Source organism: Argopecten irradians, chromosome 13 (assembly GCF_041381155.1).
Source record: "Argopecten irradians isolate NY chromosome 13, Ai_NY, whole genome shotgun sequence".
Classification (NCBI taxonomy): domain Eukaryota; kingdom Metazoa; phylum Mollusca; class Bivalvia; order Pectinida; family Pectinidae; genus Argopecten; species Argopecten irradians.
In genome coordinates, this window is record NC_091146.1 from 16,169,772 (window position 1) to 16,195,994 (window position 26,223).

Sequence of the window (26,223 nt, forward strand, 5' to 3'; positions counted from 1 at the left end):
CGGGCGACCTGTCAGACGTGACTAATAACCATGATTTCCGTGATTTCTTACGTGGTCAAATCGATAGTAGTAGTCATTGAAAACAAAACAGGAATTCAGTAAACTATCAATGTAACTTTGTCTGTGATTTATCTAACATAGTAGCGTGCGATAGTTTTAATGTTTATGCCGTGTGATTGGTTTCAGATTCTTGGAGAATGTGGCTATCTGCTCAAAAATATGCCAAGTGAAAAAGTTATCTTCCTTGTTTTAAAACATTTTAAAAACCGGACACAAGATGTCAGCACTAAAGGATGGATGACATCATCACTTACAAAACTTGTCTGTGCCAAAGTATTAGACAAAGACGTGGTCACAAAACAACTGTCAGAGGTTAGGGAGGAGGAGAAAGAGACTGTGATAAAACAGGTAATGGTCAGTCTGGATGACAGGGCAAAGGTCAAACAGGTAATGGTTAGTCTGGATGACAGGGCAAAGGTCAAACAGGTAATGGTTAGTCTGGATGACAGGGCAGAGGTCAAACAGGTAATGGTCAGTCTGGATGACAGGGTAGAGGTAAAACAGGTAATGGTTAGTCAGGATGACAGGGCAAAGGTCAAACAGGTAATGGTCAGTCTGGATGACAGGGTAGAGGTCAAACAGGTAATGGTTAGTCAGGATGACAGGGTAGAGGTCAAACAGGTAATGGTCAGTCTGGATGACAGGGTAGAGGTCAAACAGGTAATGGTTAGTCAGGATGACAGGGTAGAGGTCAAACAGGTAATGGTTAGTCAGGATGACAGGGTAGAGGTCAAACAGGTAATGGTCAGTCTGGATGACAGGGCAGAGGTCAAACAGGTAATGGTTAGTCAGGATGACAGGGTAGAGGTCAAACAGGTAATGGTTAGTCAGGATGACAGGGTAGAGGTCAAACAGGTAATGGTCAGTCTGGATGACAGGGCAAAGGTCAAACAGGTAATGGTTAGTCAGGATGACAGGGTAGAGGTCAAACAGGTAATGGCCAGTCTAGCTAGAGGACAGGACAATGGTAAAACAGATAATGGTCAGTCTAGTTAGAGGGCTGGGCAATTGTGAAACAGGTAATGGTCAGTCAAGCTAGAGGACAGGACAATGGTGAAACGGTTAATGGTCAGTCTAGCTAGAGGACAGGACAATGGTGAAACGGTTAATGGTCAGTCTAGCTAGAGGACAGGACAATGGTGAAACAGGTAATGGTCAGTCTAGCTAGAGGGCTGGGCAATTGTGAAACAGGTAATGGTCAGTCTGGATGACAGGGCAAAGGTCAAACAGGTAATGGTTAGTCAGGATGACAGGGTAGAGGTCAAACAGGTAATGGCCAGTCTAGCTAGAGGACAGGACAATGGTAAAACAGATAATGGTCAGTCTAGTTAGAGGGCTGGGCAATTGTGAAACAGGTAATGGTCAGTCAAGCTAGAGGACAGGACAATGGTGAAACGGTTAATGGTCAGTCTAGCTAGAGGACAGGACAATGGTGAAACGGTTAATGGTCAGTCTAGCTAGAGGACAGGACAATGGTGAAACAGTTAATGATCAGTCTAGCTAGAGGGCTGGGCAATTGTGAAACAGGTAATGGTCAGTCAAGCTAGAGGACAGGACAATGGTGAAACGGTTAATGGTCAGTCTAGCTAGAGGGCTGGGCAATTGTGAAACAGGTAATGGTCAGTCAAGCTAGAGGACAGGACAATGGTGAAACGGTTAATGGTCAGTCTAGCTAGAGGGCTTGGCAATTGTGAAACAGGTAATGGTCAGTCAAGCTAGAGGACAGGACAATGGTGAAACGGTTAATGGTCAGTCTAACTAGAGGACAGGACAATGGTGAAGCGGTTAATGGTCAGTCTAGCTAGAGGACAGGACAATGGTGAAACAGTTAATGATCAGTCTAGCTAGAGGGCTGGGCAATTGTGAAACAGGTAATGGTCAGTCTGGATGACAGGGCAAAGGTCAAACAGGTAATGGTTAGTCAGGATGACAAGGTAGAGGTCAAACAGGTAATGGCCAGTCTAGCTAGAGGACAGGACAATGGTAAAACAGATAATGGTCAGTCTAGTTAGAGGGCTGGGCAATTGTGAAACAGGTAATGGTCAGTCAAGCTAGAGGACAGGACAATGGTGAAACGGTTAATGGTCAGTCTAGCTAGAGGACAGGACAATGGTGAAACGGTTAATGGTCAGTCTAGCTAGAGGACAGGACAATGGTGAAACAGGTAATGGTCAGTCTAGCTAGAGGGCTGGGCAATTGTGAAACAGGTAATGGTCAGTCAAGCTAGAGGACAGGACAATGGTGAAACGGTTAATGGTCAGTCTAGCTAGAGGGCTGGGCAATTGTGAAACAGGTAATGGTCAGTCAAGCTAGAGGACAGGACAATGGTGAAACGGTTAATGGTCAGTCTAGCTAGAGGGCTGGGCAATTTTGATACAGGTAATGGTCAGTCAAGCTAGAGGACAGGACAATGGTGAAACGGTTAATGGTCAGTCAAGCTAGAGGACAGGACAATGGTGAAACGGTTAATGGTCAGTCTAGCTAGAGGGCTGGGCAATTGTGAAACAGGTAATGGTCAGTCAAGCTAGAGGACAGGACAATGGTGAAACGGTTAATGGTCAGTCTAGCTAGAGGGCAGGACAATGGTCAAAGATGGTATTAAGGATCATTCTGGAAGGCCTGGTAGTGGTCAAACATGTACATGTAATGACCAGTCTAAGAGGAGGGCAGGGCAGAGGTCCAACCGGTAATGGTCTGTCTGGAGGGCAGAACATGCACTGTCAATTGGATTATAGAAAATGTGCAGTGTGATATTGTATTTCATCTTTAAGTTACTGTATAATATTATGTCATGTTTATTTTACAGAAATTGACCCAGATAATAAATATAGCCCAGGGCCAAATTGCCTTGCTGCTGCCAACAATGTCTTCAGGTCATGCCAAACAAATATATGGGGTATGTATTACACTGATACAGGTCAAGCAAAAACTGCCGAGTGGAAAAATTAACAGCTTGGATGTTTTCACTTATATTGCTTTCATTTATATCGCCTTGAATATATATACACATGCAAGTCAGTTCAAATTCTGACACTTAAATAATTTAACTATAGATACACAGTGTGAAATTATTTGTTTAAATGCTGACAAAGTGAAAATATTCCCATTTACAGTATAAATAGAATTTGTGTTTGTTTACTGCAGGCCAAACAAATAAATGGGATGTGTATTCATACACTTCACAATAAATATTGGGTATGCATTTGTGTTTGTTTAATTCAGGCAGAAATATATGTGATGTGATATCTGAACACTGACATGTAAATATGCCAGTTTCTTTCTCTATTTATAGAATTTCCTCTGATTGAACAATATCTATGAGAAACAAATGATGTGATCTGTACCATCATTAAATAAATTTATTAAACTCCATGGGAGGTGGGTTGGGAGTGGGTGGGGTGAGGGAGGGAGGGTTTCCTCTGACAATAGTCAAGAGATTTCCTTTCTGTAGTGAATTGACATCAATCACATCCCTGTTAAAGATTTTGAAAAATCACTGAATATAAACTGTTAGTATTGCCTATTTATACTTCAGATGGATTTCACATTAAGTTTCCTGGATGACTATGTGGGTCAATCTCTAGCTGAAGGAGCTGAGCCATACAAGGCGAAGACATTACGATATCAGCTTCCACAGGCAGGCTCAGGTCGGTATTAATAAGTACTAGTCTTTTCCCCTCTGATAGTTTCCCCAGGGAAAGAATTTGCTAGCCGATTTCTTCACCATGCAAATCACTGGCTAGCTGATTTGTCCTCATGGGAAAAAATAGGCTAGTTGATTCTGTCACCCCTGGACTCTCGATGATTTATTTTGCCTATGAAAATTGAAAGAAATACAAAGAATCAGCTAGTCAGCTAGAGAGTGGACTGGAATAATCTGTTAGCCAATTCTTTTCCCAGAGAAACTTTCAGCAAGGCCTGAAAGAATTGGCTGTTACTGATATGCTTGGAAACCTAAATACACATAAAGAAAATATATTGGTGTCCTTTATACATTTATTGCCCTAGCGGTAGGGAGACATGACGCTTAGTTTACCCACGGCAAGTCATATTTCCCTCTACCCAAGGCATGTAACTACGCCCGAGGGAAATACGCCCGAGGGAAATATGACTTGCCGCGGTAAACTAAGCGTCATGTCTCCCTATACCCTCAGGACAATAAATTGTTTATTATACCGAACAAAGTTTTTCTTGGGCTAGAATACAAGTCTAATGTAATGGCTACGTAGACTTTTAAGTTTTTTGCCCAAAACACTGTTGCCGTGTTGGGCAAACTTTACAGTTATTGGTAAATAAGAAGTTAGACCTACCTTATCTTTCAGTCCAAATCAATCCCCTTTAGCATGTTACATCATATAAACTGTACATCGTGTGTAATTGTGTTATCTGTATCTTTTATCATAAGAATATTACTAATTTCGTCGGTCAAAGACAGACGGAAGCGTCGTCTGCCATCCATTTTGTTTGTTATCGGAATACCTCGGAGAGTTCCGTTACATGAACGACAACTCTTGCTAAGCGTACGAGGGGCTCCGCATGGGGGGAAACATGATTTTTGAACATGACGTTCAGCGGGATACACAATGTTTTGTCCTTGCACACGTGACGTCTGTCGACCAATCAGCGACTGTGACACATCAGTGAGGTATAATAATATATATAAGTGTCGGTTCTAGGCAGTTGTCCATTCTAGACTGTTGTCCTTTATGCATAGGAGTCCTTTATAGACAGGTGTTCTTTATATACATTTAGGACTTGCCCTTTCCAGATAGTATAAACTATATATAGCTGACAAATATGTCTTATTTTCCCATACTCAATTAACTAATAACAGTGTTTAATTTTTTTTTACACCCAGACTTATTCCAAGGATTAAATGTTGAATCTAAAGACACAACTTCAGAAAGTATTGCCAAGGAAACCTTGTCACAGGGGTCAAATGACAAATTTACTGGAGGATCAGAAGGAGGCAGTGACCTTTCTGGAAGTCAAAGGTCAGTTACATACAAATTCTCTAGATTATCTGACAGGAGATTTGTCATAAGCTAAACATGAGTGAAAATCCATTGTGGATCGTAATTAAATATAGATAGTGATTTGTGTCCCATATAATACTACTTTTATAGCCTCAGCAAAATGCATATGGCTGCCTAGGTTTGATTTTTGGAGACAGAATTTAATATTCAATAATTAAAATGGCTTAATGTTCGTAATAAAGTATATGCATCATGTGTTTTCATTTTTTCCCACAAGCATGCATTAATTGTTGTGAAATGAATGTGGTGGGAAAAAAATTAACGTTTCAAAACTTACATAAATCAGCAGCTAACTGCAAGAGCAGAAAACTCAGCAATGTAATGCAAAAGAAAAAAAAGAAAAATATGCATGTGTATTTTATATATAGGTGTCCTTTATAGACATGTGTTCTTTATATAAAGGCGTAGTTTATAGACATGTGTTCTTCATATAGACGTGTCCTCCTTTATAGACATGTGTTCTTTATATAGAGGCATCCAATACAGACATGCATGTGTTCTATATATAGAGCCTTAGATATAGGTGTCCTATATAGACATATATTTACATATGCCCCTATATAGTCAATGGGAGGGGCGTTGCGTTCAAATGAACTTAATCGCAATGACGTATGAATACAAACGCAGTACAGGTTCGGACTACTTCTAGTTCACGCTTCGATAAGTTTTTGCATCATAAGTTGACAGATTTCAATATAACAATAATTTAAAAGAGTTTTTATTAGATCCAATTAAATAGGTATTTGACATCGAAACAAAAGACGTGTTCAAGCATTGTAATGGTAATAAACAAAAAAAAGATTCGTTGGTCGGGGCTACAACCGGAGGGCTTTCCTCAGGAATGTTCGGGGAATTCCATAGTTACTTCAGTAGTACATGTGTGTACGGTCACTCATTTCACCTAAATATACAGAACATCCGATTGTCGGTGTATAATTCTCGGAGCAACTTAGTGAACAATAGGTTAACAGATCATATACAGGTTTCCAGAAAAAAAGAACATTAGAGGAAGCCTATCCGAAACAGTAACATCAGCTTTACCACCGTTAGCATTCAAAATAGGCCTGCACTCACGCAAACACTTGTCTATCAGTCTATCATCCTTACCATAAAATAAAAGTCATGACTATGAAGAATTTAGTCTATATCGCATTCGTAGACCGATACATACATGACAAACATTCAGTAGCTCAACGGTCATACCATCAATAGGCTATATTACAGTAACTTTCCTCGGTTGAAAATCAAATATTGCGGTTCGCTCCACTTCGGACCGCATCACTACCCTGACAACAATACCGTATACATACCGGTAGTCGTTCTGCCTCGGTTATCTCAATTTTTATTCGAAATGGACATTATTGATATATTATCAAATTGATAAAAACACATATTTTAAAAATAATTGAAAGGTGTCATTGTTATATTTCAAACTAAACTGCAGCTATAACATTCAACAATCGGAACTATATCTTCGGTCATTCTGACTACCGTAGTTACCCAACTTATGTTATACAGACATATTCTACATGTAGCGCTAAGGCGCTACATTGAATATGTCTGTATCCCATTGAGTTCATACCACCTTTAACGCAATCAAAACACTGTTCAAACTATATGTGAATTTTATATACTGGTGTCCTTTATAGAAAATTGGTCTTTATATAGAGGTGTCCTTTATAGACAGATGCCCTTGATGTACTGGGTCTTTTATATATACTGTTAATCCAATCTCTCATTTTTAGGGAGAGTCGCCTGAACCTGGAGGGTGTTAAACGTGTTTGGGGTAAAAAGGGATTAATATCCAATACTGAATCCGACGTACCAGCGCCCACACAGATTGATGAGGATATTTCAAACAAAAGTCATGATAAAGAGTTGGAGGAGGACAAGGCCAAGAAAATGGAGCTAGCATCGGCTCTGTTTAGTGGAATAACACCTCAGGTATTCAATAAAGTGTCCCAGCTGTCTGACATCAGGCCTCAACTTTCCTATTTAGAACTATAAAATTTCCTCGTTATATATGTCAAGTTCTCCAATTCAGTTAAAAAAAATTTGTCCCATTCAGTATTGTAAAGTAATTACAATTTATCTTCTTTTTTTTTGAGGAAATCTCTTTGTAACAGTCTCTCATGTATGATTTTAATTCTTTGAAATGTATAGCCAAAGTAAAATTGTTTTTTTTTTTTTTTTCTTGTTTTTTTTTAGAATAATCAGAACAATAAGAAAATGTCAGAACCATCGTCACTGATGGATTCAAGGTCACGTGGAAGTGAGAGTTCGGGGAGTTCCTCCCGCGAGGCTCCCTCAAAACCCCTTCCCACCACCGACACCGGGGGCTGGAGGTCACTTCACAAAAAGACAACTACAGAAAACACTCCATCGGAATCTAATGGAAATGAAACAAGGTCTTCAATACCTATTTCAGAAATTTGTGAAAGCCAGAATAAGTTGGACATTTTATCAACTGGTTACCAAGGTGATAGTGATCAGTCAAGCATGACAGCTGTGTCAGATCTCGATACAGATTTGACCATGTCTCTGTACACAGAAGAAACGGATAATTTATTATCAGACTTTAATACTGTAATGAATTCTCCCCAGCAGTGGGGACATGCTATAAATAGAGACAGTAGTTCCTGTAGCCTTGACGACCGCCCATGTTTGCCGGGGTCAACCAGTGCACATAGTCTCTATGGCGTTTTATCCCCAGATAACGTTAATGGTCAAATTGTTGGCATGGACTCTGAAAATGTTCAACAAGAAATGGAGAGTAACACTACAGAAACGCTGTATGATGAATATACAGATGATCATAAATAATAAATTTAACTGAATTAAATATTAACAATTTGTTTCTTGTGCATCTTAGAGGGTACCTTTAGTTTTTATGTCCTATTAACAGCCAGGCTCATTTAATGACGTGCCTGCAGGTTTAGATGGTTGGTGAAGGCTTGGTCAGGAGTACTAGAGAAAAATCACCAACCAGCGGCCTGTACTTGTCAACTGTCACACATGAGATTTGAACTCCAGAGGTGGGGAGTTTGAGTGTAAATGTAAAAGATATGTCTTTACAGTTTCGAGGTACATATATTTATATCCCAAGTGGAAATTTGGCTCGTTAAAACCATTCTATATTAGAATTTCTAAAGCATTGAATAATTACAGCAATTATGTTCATAAATGACCTTTAACCCTATTCATACAAATAGAACTAAACTAGCTTTTGTCAGAATTATCCCTAATCCTATACAGTCAAACCTGCTGTAATGATCACCTGTATATAATGACCAATTTGTAGATTCCCTGAGCGTAATATAGTATATATTGATATATAATGAACACCTGTCTGATGTGGCTAACAACTAGTCATTTTAGCTATGTCAAAGTTGTATAACGACCAGTCATTTTAGCCCAGTCGAAGTTGCATAATGACCAGTCATTGAGATTGATTTTATATTGTGACCTATGTGCAGTGTATGTCGTAAAATAAATTCTTGATCAGGCTGGATTTTCTCAGTAAAGGAAAGTAACTCCTAGTGGATTGTACATATCCTTTGTTGGTGTAATTTTAGTTGCATTACAATAATATAAACAAGTAATAACATTTAGTTTTATTTTCCTTGAAGAATATTATGCATTAACTTAAATTATTTCTTTGACCCTCAATTCATGTCAAGGTTAACTTATTTTGAATGATCTTAATATTTAAATGCATTCACTCTCTTTCCAGCAGCATCTCACAGCCCCTTATAAGTTCTCAAGGCTTCTAAAACTCATATCTGATAAATACTAGGCCCCTTATCAGGTCTCCAGGCTTCTCAAACTCATATTAATACGAAGTTATCATTGAAAGAAAATGTTGGGTTTGACAAAATCATGCAGAAATTCAAATCAGTGGGACAAAAAAAACTAAATAAGTTTGTCATGTGTTATATTCATTTAATATTTACATATTGACAACAAAATGACAAATATACACAAAATATCCGCTAATATCGTCCCCCCCACCCCCCTCCCCAATATGCTCTCTTTACCTATACCTATGATATAAATTCTAGCAGCTGAGTGTATCGAAATATTGTTTACGAAAATATTTAACGAGCATTTATTTTTTCATAAATTGATTAACATACGTTTGTTCCTGTTTTCTACATAGTGTATAGCAGCATTGTACATGCTAAAATTTCAAAATATACTAAATTTATAATGCATTACAAACAAATCAATATCTTAGTCACACACGGTTAGTGTTAAAACATCTATGTTGATTACAAAATGAGAATGTGTCTCTGTCTCAATCTAATTAAAATCAGATTTGTAATTCCGCTCCACTATGATACTCTATGTACATGGTATACGTTACACTTCAATACAAGATCTAACAACTCTCAGTTCTGTGTCGCCTCAGCATGATCCCTGGCCTAGTATTGGAACATCTCGGGACATACTAAATTTATATGTAGCTAGTAGTTAATTATACTTCTGAGAGAATCAACCACACATATATCATAGGCTACACATTGATTGGCTAACCATAGGGGTCATGCTGAGGTGACCCCAAACGGGGGTTGTTAGATCTTGTAATGGAGCGGAATTACAGGTCTGATTTTAATTAGATTGTCTCTATATTGATACATTTATTTTCTTCTTTGCCAACAACTGGATTAAAACATACTCTTCTATGCAATAAAGACGATGATGTTTGTAATGAAGGACAGAAAATGTTGAATGAAGTCTGTTGAATTCAATAAAATGTTTGATGAATTGTCCGATTGCACAGATGAAGGTCAAGGTTTCCACAGTTTAAGAAGTCCATCCTCTGAGTAGGTTCCTATTAAGTTCTGGTGAGGATGATGAGCTATACCTATGACGTCTTTTTCATGTACCTGAAATAGCGAAAATACATTCCAACGAATGACAATTCAGATCTATACCAAAAATAAATGTTTCATAGACTTTGAGGTTGACTGACCACATGTAGATGCTGAACATTACTCTAAATCTTTTCCTTAAACTGAAAAAGGTCTAATTTATTAAACCATAAATTTTTCGAGGCAAAGTGCTTGTTTCCATACATTTTGATTACCCGGTCTGTACATACCTTTATATGACTGATTACCTAGTCTGTATGTACCAGTTATATGACTGATTACCCAGTCTGTATGTACAGTTATATGACTGATTACCCAGTCTGTACGTACAGTTATATGACTGATTACCCAGTCTGTATGTACAGTTATATGACTGATTACCCAGTCTGTATGTACAGTTATATGACTGATTACCCAGTCTGTATGTACAGTTATATGACTGATTACCCAGTCTGTATGTACAGTTAATATGACTGATTACCCAGTCTGTATGTACAGTTATATGACTGATTACCCAGTCTGTATGTAGTTATATGACTGATTACCCAGTCTGTATGTACAGTTATATGACTGATTACCCAGTCTGTATGTACAGTTATATGACTGATTACCCAGTCTGTATGTACAGTTATATGACTGATTACCCCACCTATACCTACCGTAAGTGTCCTCTCCAGTTTGCCTGTGGTAACACTGAAGCAGTATAAGACCATGTCCTCCCCTGTACAGTAGATCCATTCCCCGCGGGGCGAGACCGTGGCACACACAAAGTCTCCTCCATCTCTCTTACCACTGGAGAAACTCCTAACAATCTGTAACACAGACAAATCATTCCCATGTACATATGGGGTTTTAGATCCCAAAATGATGTGGTATGGAATGATTTACTGTCGATCAGTCACATCTTTAGTTGTTTTGGTATCTTGATACCATCATATTAAATGTACATGTACTTATCAAATACTCTGTACCAAGGAGAGGTGGGAGTGTGTTTATGGTTAATTTTTTTCATTTTATTCATTTTTTTTTTATGTTTAATTTTGCAGGAGGGAATTTTTTGATGTACTGACCCTTTCAGCCATGTTATACAGACACACGATATACAGATACACACAGTATTGTGACATCACTAGTGCTAATGATCTCATAATCAAAATATGACATCATACATTTGTCTCGATAAACAGTATTTTCCCATCCAAGCCTTATAAAGAAAAAAGATAAGACATTTTTTTCCCTCATGGTTCCATACAGGATACTATAAACCAACTGCTATTAAATTTCAAAACAAGTTTGTGATGATGAATATTCCCGGATTTAAAAATTCAATGATAATTCCTCTCAATATAAATGATGAAGATATTAATTCTTGGATCTCAAAATTCACAATAAAAAAAAATTGGTTTAAAGTATTACATGCATGGCTACCTAATATCACAATATAAAACACATAAGTAATTCTAACACTATAATTGCCTAATGCTTTTTAGCATATCAAATTATTGAACTCATTAAATTTTCATATTCTATAACTACTCATGTAATTTCTTTGGTATGAACAGCAGATAACTCTGTATTTCCTTGATATTAAGAACAGATAACTCTGAATTTTCTTGATATTAAGGGTAGATAACTCTATTTCCTTGATATGAAGGGCAGATAACTCTGTATTTCCTTGATATTAAGGTCAGATAACTATGTATGTGCCTACCTGTCCTTGCATGTTCATGATGACGACAGTATTAGACCGATTACACACGACGAACTGTTCTGCCATCCTGGGTAGTAGATGTATACTGTGTACAGTGATATCTGTACCAGAACCACCGAGGGGTTTAAATGTATTCTGACACTCGGTCGTCTTCACGTTCCATACCTTAACAGTACCGTCAGAACTTGCACTGTAATAAAACATTATAGATATTAGTGTAATTTCTACCAGAACCACCAAGAGGTTTAAATGTATTCTGACACTTGGTCGTCTTCACGTTCCATACCTTAACAGTACCGTCAGAACTCGCACTGTAATAAAACATTTCTACCAGAACCACCAAATGATTTTAATATGTTCTGGCAATTAGTCGTTTTCACATTCCTTAACCTTAATGTTACCATCAGGACATGTACCAATAAAGTACAAAAAAACTCATTTATTTGCATTTTCGTACCTCAGAACATCTTACTAACAAAATTTTACAGTTACATAATCAATTATTACTCAAAATGTTGACTGGTTTTCCTAATATTCAATGAACATTCCACAGGAACAAAAGAGTTTTCATAATTGTAAGTTGAAAAGAGGAATTAGTTTTATATCACAATTTGTAGTGTAGCTCTACAATCAAACCTTGCCAAGTAAACTGGCAGTAATGAATGCTCACAAAGTATAACATTGAACAGGACCCCAAAATGATCACAAAATGGCTGTTTTGTCTCAATACTAATATGTCAATTCCTTATTAAGGAACAAATTCTCTTACATATACAAAGAAATTTATTTGTTAGCAAATTAAAATAAAAGCATTAAATTCTTCTAGTAAGCTCACAGTTATGGGCTAATAAATACAAATTTAACTGAAAATTCAACAAGTTTTTCTTCTTCCTCTTGGTATATTTATAAAGCTGTGACGGCCAACATAATGTAGCTAGGATAAAATTAAATATTGAAAGTTGATTTGAAAACTAAAATGGTCCTATACACACCTGATAATATGATGTCCATCAGTTGTAAATACAGCATCATTGACAAAGGATGTGTGCCCTCTGAATTCCTTCAGTGTTTTCCCTGACTTCAAACCATTGATTCTGCAGTTCAGTTAAGATGTTATATTAAATCAATATCCTTCATTTTTATTTCCTTTTTTTTTTTACTTTAAATTGTATTTCAGAAAGACCTAAAATCATGTAACATAAATAAATTAAATTGTCTTTTTTTCCCTTTAATTTGTATTCTTGATAAAGTTCAGGATGGACAACAATTAAACTCAAATTCTCAGAATCTTGGAAGTGATTTTTAAGGGACAAAAGTAATTTGCAATTTTCGTGTATGTTGTAATCTTGCTCAAAGATCACACCAAAGTTGTTTGTTTTTGTTTTTTAATATATAAAGAACTGTATTTATATATATATATTCAGAGGACAAGGATATATACAAAAAGAGCATGATCATATACAACGACACATACATACATTCACATTCATAAAAAGCTAAATTTAAAGATGCTCCAACGCCGACAGAACATAAATGATATTCATCACTTGAACAATAATTGGTGTTTAATCGTGTATGTATATGTCTAATTAACACAAAAAATAACATAAAATAAATTCATTTTGCCTTTGGTGCATGCACAATCAGTACTTCATTACATATAGGATATAGTGCCACGGATTTTTTTGGGATGCAATTAATTATTTTTCATATTTTTACCTTGAAGTAAAATTAGAAGCTAAAACTTTTCAATGGTGCTAATAGTGTAAAATAAGTAACTTTTGTAACTGAATAAAAATACTAAATCGTCTGCTCCTGTTTTTGATAGTGAAAAATTATCATTTGTCAGCGGTGGAGCATCTTTAATTGTATACTTGTAATGTAGTTTGCAGTTGATGTAGCAAGGTGTAGAAAATGCATTTGAACTGAAATACAGGGACTATAAAGGTCACAAGGATATGACCCCTAATGGAATGTTGTCAGATCCTCTATGTAAGGAACTGTATGTTATTCAGGAAGATAATTATTTTTTTACCTGATGGTTTGATCAAAGGAAGCACTGAGTAGCTGACTGTTATCTTTGGAGAAGCTAACACAAGTGATCCCTTTACTGTGGGCACGCTCAAATCTCCGCAAACACTGTCCTGTCATAATCTTCCATACCTAGAGCAAGTCAATTCAATCATATTTTCATTCATATTTAATATATCTCAAAAAAAAAAAAAACCTTGAAAAATAAAATCAAAGAAAATTACACTGCTCTCCAAAAGTTTTGTTACACATGCATTTTAACAAATATATACAAAGTACAGAAACATGTAAAACCTTGCTATTACAGGTAAATGTATCAGTATATATACATTATTTATCAAAATATTTATCTCCTCTATTAAACTCATTAATTGCATTTTCGAGAGTTTTTTTAGCGATGAATTCTCAGAAAATTTTAACATATGAAACAGACCTTTTGGAGGGCAGTGTATATATAAGCTTTTTTTCAGGAAAAAGTACATACTTTAACAAATACAGTTTTTATTTTTTTTAAATTATGTAACTGCAGTAACTTAAGCTGAAAAATTTACTAATTTTGAAATTTGGACTGGACCATTTCATAAAACAGGCAAAATTAAACTTTAACTTTACAAAATTTTAATGGATTTGACAATGATGATGTATGTGAGTCTTTTAATACCTTGATTTTGCCATCCTGTGCTCCAGTTGCCATCATTTCTGAGTCTCGACTGAATGTCATACATAACACAGCGTCGTCCATCATCATAAAATTATCCTGTAACAGAAAGAATTCACTGTTTACAAGGACACCAACAGCCAGCATTTAACTAGGGTTATATACCGGTATTCAGTACCAATAAAGGAAATATTGTTACTCTTTTGAAAAACACTGGTACATACCTGTTTAAAAGAACCCATACTCCTATCGGTATTTGAAAAAATAACCACATATTTAATTTTCTAAGGAAATCCACATGCAAAAGGTGATTTAAATAAATAAATGAAGGAGACAGGCACTGTATGCAAGAACATGATCCTAATAGTCTACATTGTTTACACAACAACTTGTGTACTTCCTTATATAATTACAATGAATGAAATCCTGTATGAATTATATTAAATAACGAGTATATTTCTTAAAAAGTATCAGTATTGTTAAAATAGTGGATCGTTACATTAATTGATACAGGTATGGTATCATACCATTTCTTTCTTAACAGTATCAAACCCTATATCTGAGATAGGACAGGGCCCTGTTGTTCAAAAGACGATTAGCTTCATTCAATCTGATTAAAATACAGATCCTTATTATCACTACGTTTGATAAGAGGATCTGAGAAAATCCATTGGGGTCATGTCCAGGTGACCTTTGTAAATGGCCAATCAAATTGCTACTTGCAAAATTTTGACAGTGAATTTCAGGGACGAAATAGTTTGAAAAAACTGTCAGAATTATTTTGATCTACGTAGTCATCTTGCCCAAAGAGCACAAGAATGCTAATTGTATATGTATACTGGGACAAAATATCGTTTCAATGGATGTGACAAGGTGTAGAAAATGTATCTTATATGAAGACCACGTGGTATAAAGGTCATCTGAACGTTACCCCTTATAGGATATTATCAGATCCTTTATATAACGGAGTGGTTATAAGGATCTGTATCTTAATCAGATTGAGCTTCATTAATTAAAATATTCATTTCTTAATTGCTACAAGACCTGTAATAAAATTATGACAAGTTCGTTTTAGAATAATAAATCACTTTATCTTCATTCAAGTGTTGTTAAACTGTGATTAACCTAATTATATTTTGAACAACTGGACCAAGAATGCTACAGGAAAGGAACTTGGGGGAAATACTAGATATTGGAACACAGTCGCTATACTTGTAACAATACCTAATTTAATGCATTCAACACACAGACAGATTATCAAACGTTTACTTACCTGGGCTTGATATCGCAGATCTTTCCTGATTTTACCAGTAGTGAAATTCCACACCTCTACAAAGCCGTCAACAGAGCCAGTGACCAGGTACTGACCATCAGGGGAGAACCGGGCACACTCTATATGTGCCTTCTGTCCAAACTGGGATAAAAGGTCAAAGGTTAGATTATCATGTACGGAAGTGTCATAATGTAAAATTCAATGATTGGTTATAATTTGAATACAAAAGTTTACATCATAATAACAATGGTTTCGAACATTTTTTATATATTACTTCTTTTAATTTAAAGCATTGTTTGTTAATTAAAAGAAAGTTACTTCATCCTAAATAGCATCAAGATTTAAATATTTGTAATGTGACTCTGGTTACCTTGATTGTCTTGCTGAGCTGTGTAGGGAATTTCTCTTCTTCCTGTTCCTTTACGGCAGCCTTTCCTCGGAACACATCAATCGTTGTTCCTGTTAATCACAGACCCACACTTATGATACTTAGTACAGAGAGTTACAAAAAAAGTAACTGTAAATGTGGAAATTTACATGAGGAAAATTCACACTAATTACATGAGTTAATTTTCAACACGAAAAATCCCCCTCACATCAGATGTTGTGTCTATATATACTATATGTCTATAACGTTAACAGTCATATTTATCACAAAAATAACGTAACGAAATGTTTACACATGGAAATCACAAAGGAGAAGGTACGTTAGGACTAGAATATGGCCCCAAAATTAATTATCCAGTAAAGAACAACATATTTTGCCATATAACAGTTGAATACATTTACTAACACATCCCGAAAATATCCCGCATGTGCCAATTATGTTCACTATGACGTCGTCAACATGCAGTTTCCCGCCATTTTTCACAAAAATCCTTGAAAAATCATACTTTTTGAGTGGTTTTCTCTAAAAATGAATGTGGTCGCCTTCGTGGAGCAGACAGAGATTTTCACACGTTGTGTACCGTGTATTTACGCATATCCATGCAAAATATAAAGTTGCTCCAAGGTGGCGGCTAAATCCATTTCAAGCCTTTTCTAACCTAAAGATGATGAATTTCTAGCAAAATTTGGCGAGAAGAGGAAAATCATCAATTTGATGACGTCATAGGTGGAGCACATCGTGTACATAGTTATAAAAAGTTATGTTCTGATGAATGGCAAGTATGAGAGTATATATTGATGTGAAATTGATGTGGATCAGAGTTAATATTTTTCGGCCTGAAAAATTAAGGCCAAATACTGGTCCTATCATATCTACTCCTTTAAACACTCGTGAATATGTCCACATTTAAAGTAACTAGTATTGTTGTTCATCAGAAATGGCCTTACATGCACTTAATAGATCATATGCAGTGAGTTTGTCTTTATATACAAGTGGGCATTATATACAGATCAATTGTGTTGAAATGGAACATTTTAAGACCCTAAAGATAGTGGTCTTATAAAACAAGTGGTCTTTATACAGAGGCGGTTGCTAAGGTAGTTTATACTAAACAAGGCAGAAGAAGGTGATCTTATAAACAGGTAGTCTTTATATAGAGGTGGTTGCTATCCAAATGTAGTTGATACTGTACCTGGAGGAAGAAGTCCCTGATGCTGCTGCCACTTTAGAGATTGTCCTAACAAGGCTAGTAGACGGGAGGGAGGGACGACATTCACCTCACCAGCTAAGGCTGTTGCTATGGCGTTCCTTCTCCTTTCCTTTGTCTGGCCCTCTTGGTATGCCTGAATTAAACAAATCATGAATACATGTACCATGATTTCAGTTGATTGACTTTCATATTCCATTATAAATGAGCTGTGACACTAAAATTTTAAATCAGGAAAATAAAGTTACAGAATAAGATTTGTTTGGTCTATTTTGTCTTATTAATGTCTCATAGTCATTTAAAAGATGTGCTAGGATTTGAACGTACAGGAAAGCTGGACAGGAGCACCCTGAGAAAAACCTACAGTCGGTACCCCACAACTGCTCTGTTCACATCTAGGTTTGTTACTGTCGAGCAGGAGCAGAAGGAGTGATTGGACACTTTAACCAGTCAGCAACTGTAACCTTGATTAGGCACACATGTCTGATACCATCATGGAGAAGGTTAATATATTCATGGAGACCGATAGCTGCATCTCCTTGAATGTTATAAGTTAAACCAATGAAAGATGATCGCCATGAATAGACAACAGATATTTTTTTCAAGGCAACAGATAACCTATCAGACTCAAAAAATTATACATACTACTAGGATTTTTAAAAACAAGTCCAGTGCACTAATCTTTCAGTTTTGATGAGTCCCTGGTCAGAACAAAGAGATACTGATTGGTTCTTAAAGTTTTAGTGAGTCCTCTATGAGGATCATGAGTCCAGTCTAGGCAAGTCCTGTAAATCACTAAGTACATATACACTATCAATGGATCGATTATTTTTTCTATTTTTGCACGGTTACCTCTCTGGGATCAAAGTAAGACCTGGCCAACATGTTTTCCAGATGTATATACCGGTCCGGTTGGTTCTGTTTCATCATTATCATGGGATCGGTCTGTCTTAGTAACGACCTTGCTGCTCCTAATTCTCTCAGCTCTATCAGTTCCAACACAATCTGTAATATAACATATTAATTTACAAAACACACAGGCTTTGATCATGATTTACTGAAGGATAAAAATGCTATATTATATTTAGGTACTTTTACATTTTTTCTTTCCTCAGAGTCATCTGATCCAGAAAATTTCATAACCCATGTCCAGACGCTGCTGTATATACATGTATATACTGGTATGTGTTTATAAGTCAAACATCATTTAGAAAGCACATTCTATGTTATTGGTATACAATGAAATACCATTTCTTTGCTAAATCCAAAAACATTGGAATCTTATTGAAATGCATCATATTTATTTAATTACATGTATAGTACACCATGTGTACCTTATAATTTATGGAGAATTTATGTCCCACAATATTATGAATGATGCATAGCTGGTTATTTAATTAGCCATCAGTACTTAAAACATGACATTGTGTTGATACAGTAAAACATGGATACAACAAAAGAAAATAACAACTTCCTTTTAAATAAAATTTGTTACATACATATTACAAATATATATTAAAATAACATTGCTGGATAATGAAAATTATTAAATTAATACATATACTGATTATCCTACATGAGTGGCAATATGATAATAAATTTATCAAACTCAATAAATAATTTAATATACTACGAGCCTTTAAGTGGCATATCAAATTATTCAATAAGTTTGATAACTTTCATATTACATAGTAAGGAGCGTAATATTCTATTTATAACATAACTTTCATAAACAAAAATCAAAGAAAAACTTTAAATTTCGTCATTATACAAAACAGTAGAAATCCGGCTCGGACGTAACATTTCTGTCTGCTGAAACAATCATGCGACGTTGTATATATCATAACCTCAAAACTACATGTGACATCATAATAGTGTTATTACACATGTGTCTTACGACATTTATGACATGGCTGTATGACATGGCTGGACGGGCCAGTGAAGTGACAAATTTGTTATAACCATGAATTTGTTGTTGTAAGAATGTTAGTTATAAAAATGTGTTAATAGCTCATGAGATGTTTGAGAAAAAGAAAATGTATACAAGGAACCTGTTCGTAAAGGTCGATAAGTTTTTGGTCTGGCAGTTTAAGTGTCTGGATGGCCTGAAGGACCGTGTCCCAGTGTCCACTGTTAATGTCAGATACAAAGCCATCTACAGAGTCGACTGTGTTCAGGGAGATTCCGCTCTCCTCCTGGAGTACTGATAATGTCCTCAGTAAGTTGTTCTCCTTCAGGTACTGCTCAATCAGGCGCACAACACTGAAAACATAAGCACAGAGACATGTACATTGTTGTATTATATAATAAAAGTGAGACTGACTTAAGTGGTTAGAAAACATAAGGACAGATACATGTATATTGTTGTATTAGAGGGAGACTGACTTAAGTAGTTAGAAAACATAAGGACAGATACATGTGTATTGTTGTATTAGAGGTACTCCCATAACATGAGAGTCAACTGGTCAGCTGTTTTTTTATCGGACATTACTTTACTGACTGTCGACTCTCATTTCCGAAGGCCTATTCCTTTGATGCAGCTTCCGACGGAAGGAAACATGCAATAAATGACAATATTTATAGCTTTAACATATATAACATCGATGTGTACTTACAGTTTAGGTATTAATTATCCCATTTATTAAGGAAAACCATAACTTGAGGCCTCATAAAATAGTATTTTAGCGGATTAGATATGATGAATACTTTTCGTAACATTTTGACCTAGTTTTAACATGGCGGCTGGTTACTACAAAAAACAGAATGTGAATTCAAGCGGGCAGAATACAAGTAAAAATAAAGGCAGATCAAGTGTTTTGCGGACTTTGTAATTCGTTTTTTCTATTTAACTGGCCGGATTGCAAGTTTTGTCTGGGTCATGAAAGTTTACCTTAGAAGATGTAAATATTTGTTTTAGATGTATTTTACAGCTTATTTTGTCAAAATACTTGTTAATCTATGAACAAGAGGCCCAAGAGGCCTTGACAGTCACCTGTGTGCTGCTACAGAAAAGCATTGCAAAGTTGGTTCAAATCTGTAAAAAGTATTTACGAATTAGAATAAACTTTAAAGTTGAACCTTTTAGAATTTTGATTTTTTGTTTTTCATTTTGATAGTGTATTATTTTACCAAACCTTATACTTAAAATTCCAATTTGCTTTTGCAATGTTAAACAACAAAACCAAACAAGAAGTCAGTCATTAATGTCAGTGATTTTATAAATTTCATTTTTTAATCTATGAAGATTATTTGGTTCCATCAAATCTGTGAATTCAGAATAAGATTTTTGAATTTTTAGCCTATTTGACCCCTTTTGGCCCCACCCCTCTGGCCCCTGGGGGTCGGCCAGGCCAGGACAAATATGGATTTGGTGTTAAAATGCTATTTCAGGCTAATAATTCTAACCCAGTTTGACTAATTTCCTATGAAAACAAAGCAAACAATATTCATAAATGTGTTTTTCCTATATACCCAAAAAATAAAAAATAAACTATAGTAAACTTGACGCCCTACCCAGGGGAAAATCTGAGATCCCAGGGCCATGAAATTCACAATTTTTGTAAAGGGCCTTAAGACCTTCCAATCTATGAAGAGTATCAGGTTCCATCAAATCTGGGAAATCAGAAGAAGATTTTTGAAGTTTTAGCCTATTTGACCCTTTTTTGGCCCCACCCCTAAGGCCCCTGGGGGTCGGCCAGGACCAATATGGATATGACGATATAATGCTATCTCAGGCTAAACATTCTAACCCGGTTTGACTAATTTCCTATGAAAAATAAGCAAAAAATATTCATAAATGTGTTTTTCCTATATAAACTATAGTAAACTTGACGCCCTACCCAGCGGAAAATCTGAGATCCCAGGGCCATGAAATTCACAATTTTTGTAAAGGGCCTTAAGACCTTCCAATCTATGAAGAGTATCAGGTTCCATCAAATCTGGGAAATCAGAAGAAGATTTTTGAAGTTTTAGCCTATTTGACCCTTTTTTGGCCCCGCCCCTAAGGCCCCTGGGGGTCGGCCAGGACCAATATGGATATGACGATATAATGCTATCTCAGGCTAAACATTCTAACCCGGTTTGACTAATTTCCTATGAAAAATAAGCAAAAAATATTCATAAATGTGTTTTTCCTATATAAACTATAGTAAACTTGACGCCCTATCTACCCAGCGGAAAATCTGAGATCCCAGGGCCATGAAATTCACAATTTTTGTAAAGGGCCTTAAGACCTTCCAATCTATGAAGAGTATCAGGTTCCATCAAATCTGTGAATTCAGAAGAAGATTTTTGAAGTTTTAGCCTATTTGACCCTTTTTTGGCCCCACCCCTAAGGCCCCTGGGGGTCAGCCAGGACCAATATGGATATGACGATAAAATGCTATCTCAGGCTAAATATTCTAACCCAGTTTGACTAAATTCCTATGAAAAATAAGCAAAAAATATTCATATATGTGTTTTTCCTATATAAACTATAGTAAACTTGACCCCCCCCCCAGGGGGAAACATGAGACCCCAGGGTCATATAATTCACATTTTTTGTAAAGGACCTTAAGACCTTTCCATCTATGAAGAGTATTTGTTTCTACCAGTTCCAGAATTTTAGAAGAAGATTTTTGAAGTTTTAGCCTATTTGACCCCTTTTGGCCCCGCCCCTAAGGCCCCTGGGAGTCAGTCATGGAAAATTTGTTAATAGAATTCAATGGCCATTTCATAGGGATAATTCTGACAACATTTGACTAATTTTCTATTATAAATGACCAAGTAATGCTCCAAAATGTGTTTTCACTATATAAACTATAGTAAACTTAACCCCCTCCCCAGGGGGAAACCTGAGACCCCAGGGTCATATAATTCACAATTTTTGTAGAGGGCCTTGAGACCTTTCTATTGATGAAGAGTATTTGATTCTACCACATCTGTGAGTGGAGAAGATTTTTGAAATTTTAGTCAATTTTACCCCTTTTGGCCCCTCCCACAGCCCCCTGGGGGGTGGGGGTCATATAATTCACAATTTTGATTGACCATATGCCTTAGAAGGTTTGTGCAAAATTTCATTGAAATTGCTTCAGCGGTTTTTGAGAAGAAGTCGAAAATGTAAATTGTTTACGAACACACACAACGCACGACGACGGACAAAAGGCGATTAGAATAGGTCACTTGAGACTTCGTCTCAGGTGACCTAAAAAGAGGTAGGTGTTTGACATTGATGACTATTTAAATAAGATTTAAACGTTTTATATTGTCACAATCCAAACTTTGAATATGTTACCCTCATCATCGGGTAAATGGCCTATTGGAAGTTAGAGGTTAGACATGACGTAATGTTCCAAAAGTGTCTCGTCGTGCTATACCTCTAACATTGTTGGAGTATATTAGAGGGAAACTGACTTTAGTGGTTAGAAAACATAAGGACAGATACATTGTTGTATTAGAGTGAGACTGACTTTAGTGGTTAGAAAACATTAAGACAGATAAGTGTAAATTGTACGTTGTATAAGAGTGAGACTGACTTTAGAGGTTAGAAAACATTAAGACAGATATGTGTATATTGTTGTATTAGACACTGGACAGGCATAACGACAGAGCGGAAATCTTTTCCACATTCATAGTGAAATAAAGGTATGTTAATGTATTATTTTGTGTTTGAAGTTGTGTTTTGCATGTCGAAAATTTATTTAAGAATATATTGGTATTGAATATATATTTATCCATCAGCAGACTTTCTTACAACCTATGTTACAAGTCCCTGTGGTTTTGTAAAGGGGACTGGACAAGATTAGATCGATCATTGCTGACCCGTTAGCATCTGACTATACATTTACAGTGCCTCGTCTGTCTGCTACATTTAAATTTCCTCTCTTGTCTGTTGAGGGCAAACACATTGTCAAAGGAAGGAGAAGTATAGCGGGACGACCTATTGGATCACAGGGCCTCGTTCACAATGATGAGATATATATAAGTGTAATCATAAGTATAAAGAAGTGGCAAATCTTATACATATACTCATCATTAGGAACGAGGCCCTGTGACTGGATCGATCATCGCTAAATTATTATTCTCCTCTCCTGTGGCTCAAAACCTAATTTGAAAGGGAAATACGTCTCAAACGAAATATTGAACGACAATTGATCAAAATGAGGGGTTATGTTGTTTTACTTGAAGATATATATATATTGTGTATGCAATGAAGATAATTTACGGATGATGACCGTTTGTTTTGTCATCACTGTTATGTATAATGATAATGTAACAGTAGATTTTTCCGAGAATCAAAATGCAATTTTTCTCAAAAAGACTATACAAACACCAGAACTACTACTGCTTCGTACTGAAGATGTAACATGCTGAAAATATTTGTATTTCGTACAAAACAATCAACTTTATAAAACTACTTACTCAGCTGACTCTATTTCGACCGCCATGCTTGTGTTTACAGGAAGTCAACGTCACCTAAGCGCTTAAGCGTAACAACGCAAATGACTTAAATCGGTTTGGTGACCATGATTATCAGCGGGATCTAGTGAAAATAGCGCGAAATTTAAAAGTTGAAAGGAAGAGCTGTTTTACAACTGTGGACAGTTCGTTACAATTTCTGTAGTTATAGAGTCTACCAGTGATTTTATTTCTATATTTAAATTTAAACTGTTATTTTTCCCAGTTAATCATATATGTAATGTAACTAGGTGAACAAATATATCCAATGAGACGGTATACTAATTAAAATTGTTTTAAAGATACAAATAACTTCAAATAAGTCTCTGAATATATGTGAAGTGACTTATGAAAACACAGCATTTTATAAATACAATCTTTTATAATAGGATAATTTCATTTTCAACTTTACAGTTACATATGTATGCCAAAAAAAACCGCATTGCTTATTGGAAGTAAATGGAATAAAAATGGCATCTACTACTGTAATTAGAAAAAATCTTAGGTTTCCTAGAAATGTTTGCACTTTACTACATTCCCGCAGAACATATTGAATAGTTTCATTCTCATATATAGTAGTTAAACAAAGTACATAGAGGCGTGTGATTTGAAGGGAAAGTAGGCCTACATGTAGAAAGTTCTGTATTGAAGCCGTGCACGTGCTAAGTGCGCTTAGATATTTTTCGTAGCAGTGAAAGGAGTGTTGTATGCTGTGTATGCCCATGCTGTGTCATCCAAATCAAAAAGTTTATTCCACTTCTTAGATTGGCTCAATATTACTTTTGATTAAAATGTGATCTTTACATTTCAATTTCTCAATGTTTATTGTTATGTCATCCTCGATACTCCAGGGGTTCCGATCACTTACGATCTCTACACCCCTGGACTATCTCATAGTGAAATTGAGGGCAGCTCAGCGGAAAACATTTAACCAATCACAGGCAAGCAAAGATTTCCTTTGAAGACTACAGAGAGAGCGACGCCTAACATCAAAGCCACACAGTCAACCACAGTGTACCGCTATACGGCTCTTTTCATGTACATCAAATGACTAAATTACCTGTTCTATTCTGTTGCCTCCAGTTTAACCATGAGATAGTCCAGGGGTGTGGATATCGTAAGTGATCGGAACCCCTGGAGTGTCGAGGATGTCGTTATGTATGGATATGATACTCTACTTTTAGGGATTTCATTTGATGATATTAACTTTTTAACTGCTGAAAGAATGCTGTAGTACCGAAGTAGTTCGCTAAACCTGCCTTTATTATTAGGTATATTTTTTTAATATTAGGGAAAAAATTAAAAAAAAAAAAAAAAAAAAAAAAAGCCTAATAACATAGGTAGGTTTAGCGGACTAGTACTGAAGGATAATGAATTTTACATTAGTACCAAACGAATGATTTTCTGGAAAGAGCTAAATCTCCCAGTATTATGGTATGATATAAAGTCCTTTATAATCAGGATATTTTTTTAAATCTTTAAAAATACCTTTTTTGTGGTCAATGAGTACGTATATTTTTGTAGAACCACAGTGGGGATTTCACCACAGAATCATCCATTCGCTAGGATTTAGTGTTGAAAGATATTATTCATTAGGATTCGGAAGTGCAATACAAAGATGATTGAACTGTTAAATGAGAAGAGATTTGATAATATGAATTATACCAATAAAAGTTAAACTCCTTCTTTTCCAGTCTTTATCAATGACTTCAATTAGTTTTCATGTTTAACACGGAAGTCTATCCCTAAAAATGTGAATTATGTTTACCTTATTGTAAATTTAAATCTGGAAGGAAGATGTCGCAACTAAATATTTTGCTACCAATTCAGGCCACATGTATTTTGATAACATAAATTTTAAGACAAGATATTTTAGCATGTGAATTAAGTTCAATTAATACAGTTTACAGTTTTATTGTTTCAAATTTAATACTCCAAATTTCACCCCAGAGGATGAAATATATTTGGCTATAGGGTCGCCCTGACGGCAAGGTCATTCAACATTGAAGAATGATGACAGCTTTCCCCTCTAACATTTTATCCTAAAAAATCCAAATATGAATAATTGTAAAAGATTTTTGATGAAATTCCAAGAACATGGATTAAAGGTGTTTTGAAAACGATACAACGTCCTACATGACAACCTGTTTGGTCCCTATCTTAGATTAATTTGGTCAAAGACAGCTTTTATTCTCCGATGATAGTTCCCGAAACTATTTTATATATGTATAATAGTAACAGGAGTGATCGGTCCTCAGTTTTACGATTCACGAGTTATTGTGGATGTTTATAGAGTACCGTGACTTTCGTGTATTTGTAAAACATGGAGGGAGGACGCCACACAGCAAGTTGTCATAGAAGGATGTAAGGCCATAGTGGAAGAGTACCTTGCTGAGTAAGTGACTTGCTTTACTGAGGAATGACAATATTGTCGATGACTGATTGTGAGGTTCTACGAAGCCTGTCCAGACTTAATGCAGCCTCACATATCAGGTATAAGCACTCCCCCATATGACTTAGATTTTAAAAGAAAGCTTCCAGCTCCTACAC

At 35.9% G+C, this 26,223-nt stretch overlaps 3 protein-coding genes across 3 annotated transcripts in view; 2 read left to right on the plus strand and 1 right to left on the minus strand.

Moving 5' to 3' along the window:
* Nucleotides 1-7,940, plus strand: part of LOC138305494 (AP-4 complex subunit epsilon-1-like) — a 30,158-nt gene extending 22,218 nt beyond the window's left edge. The window contains exons 14-19 of the mRNA XM_069245744.1: nucleotides 187-408; nucleotides 2,867-2,956; nucleotides 3,596-3,707; nucleotides 4,919-5,054; nucleotides 6,842-7,040; nucleotides 7,305-7,940. Coding sequence (XP_069101845.1) covers nucleotides 187-408; nucleotides 2,867-2,956; nucleotides 3,596-3,707; nucleotides 4,919-5,054; nucleotides 6,842-7,040; nucleotides 7,305-7,919 — 1,374 coding nt within the window. The 3' untranslated portion in view covers nucleotides 7,920-7,940. The remainder of the gene's footprint in view (nucleotides 1-186; nucleotides 409-2,866; nucleotides 2,957-3,595; nucleotides 3,708-4,918; nucleotides 5,055-6,841; nucleotides 7,041-7,304) is intronic.
* Nucleotides 415-2,854, plus strand: LOC138305495 (dihydrolipoyllysine-residue acetyltransferase component of pyruvate dehydrogenase complex-like). The gene is made up of 2 exons (XM_069245745.1): nucleotides 415-993; nucleotides 1,252-2,854. The coding sequence occupies exons 1-2, from the start codon at nucleotides 451-453 to the stop codon at nucleotides 1,390-1,392; spliced, it is 684 nt and encodes a 227-aa protein (XP_069101846.1). The 5' UTR covers nucleotides 415-450; the 3' UTR covers nucleotides 1,393-2,854.
* A 1,166-nt stretch (nucleotides 7,941-9,106) lies between the features above and the next one.
* On the minus strand, nucleotides 9,107-23,731 carry LOC138305957 (WD40 repeat-containing protein SMU1). Its single transcript, XM_069246263.1, has 12 exons — nucleotides 23,638-23,731; nucleotides 19,290-19,500; nucleotides 18,091-18,243; nucleotides 17,224-17,374; nucleotides 16,014-16,102; nucleotides 15,644-15,784; nucleotides 14,374-14,469; nucleotides 13,717-13,844; nucleotides 12,674-12,775; nucleotides 11,682-11,871; nucleotides 10,630-10,782; nucleotides 9,107-9,985 (listed from the first exon to the last, which is right to left on the minus strand). The coding sequence occupies exons 1-12, from the start codon at nucleotides 23,661-23,663 to the stop codon at nucleotides 9,887-9,889; spliced, it is 1,539 nt and encodes a 512-aa protein (XP_069102364.1). The 5' UTR covers nucleotides 23,664-23,731; the 3' UTR covers nucleotides 9,107-9,886.
* Nucleotides 23,732-26,223: the final 2,492 nt, after the last annotated feature.

What these genes read in the sequence shown, in the direction of transcription:
- LOC138305495 (XM_069245745.1), top strand. Translation starts at nt 451, where the DNA reads ATGGTTAGTCTGGATGACAGGGCAAAGGTCAAACAGGTAATGGTTAGT. An exon ending in ACAGGGTAGAGGTCAAACAG is followed by an intron (nt 994 to 1,251) that starts GTAATGGCCAGT and finishes ATTGTGAAACAG; the next exon opens with GTAATGGTCAGTCTGGATGA.
- LOC138305957 (XM_069246263.1), bottom strand. Translation starts at nt 23,663, where the DNA reads ATGGCGGTCGAAATAGAGTCAGCTGA. An exon ending in CACAGGATGGCAAAATCAAG is followed by an intron (nt 13,845 to 14,373) that starts GTATTAAAAGAC and finishes GACTTGCTCTAG; the next exon opens with GTATGGAAGATTATGACAGG. An exon ending in TCATGAACATGCAAGGACAG is followed by an intron (nt 10,783 to 11,681) that starts GTAGGCACATAC and finishes TCTGTGTTACAG; the next exon opens with ATTGTTAGGAGTTTCTCCAG.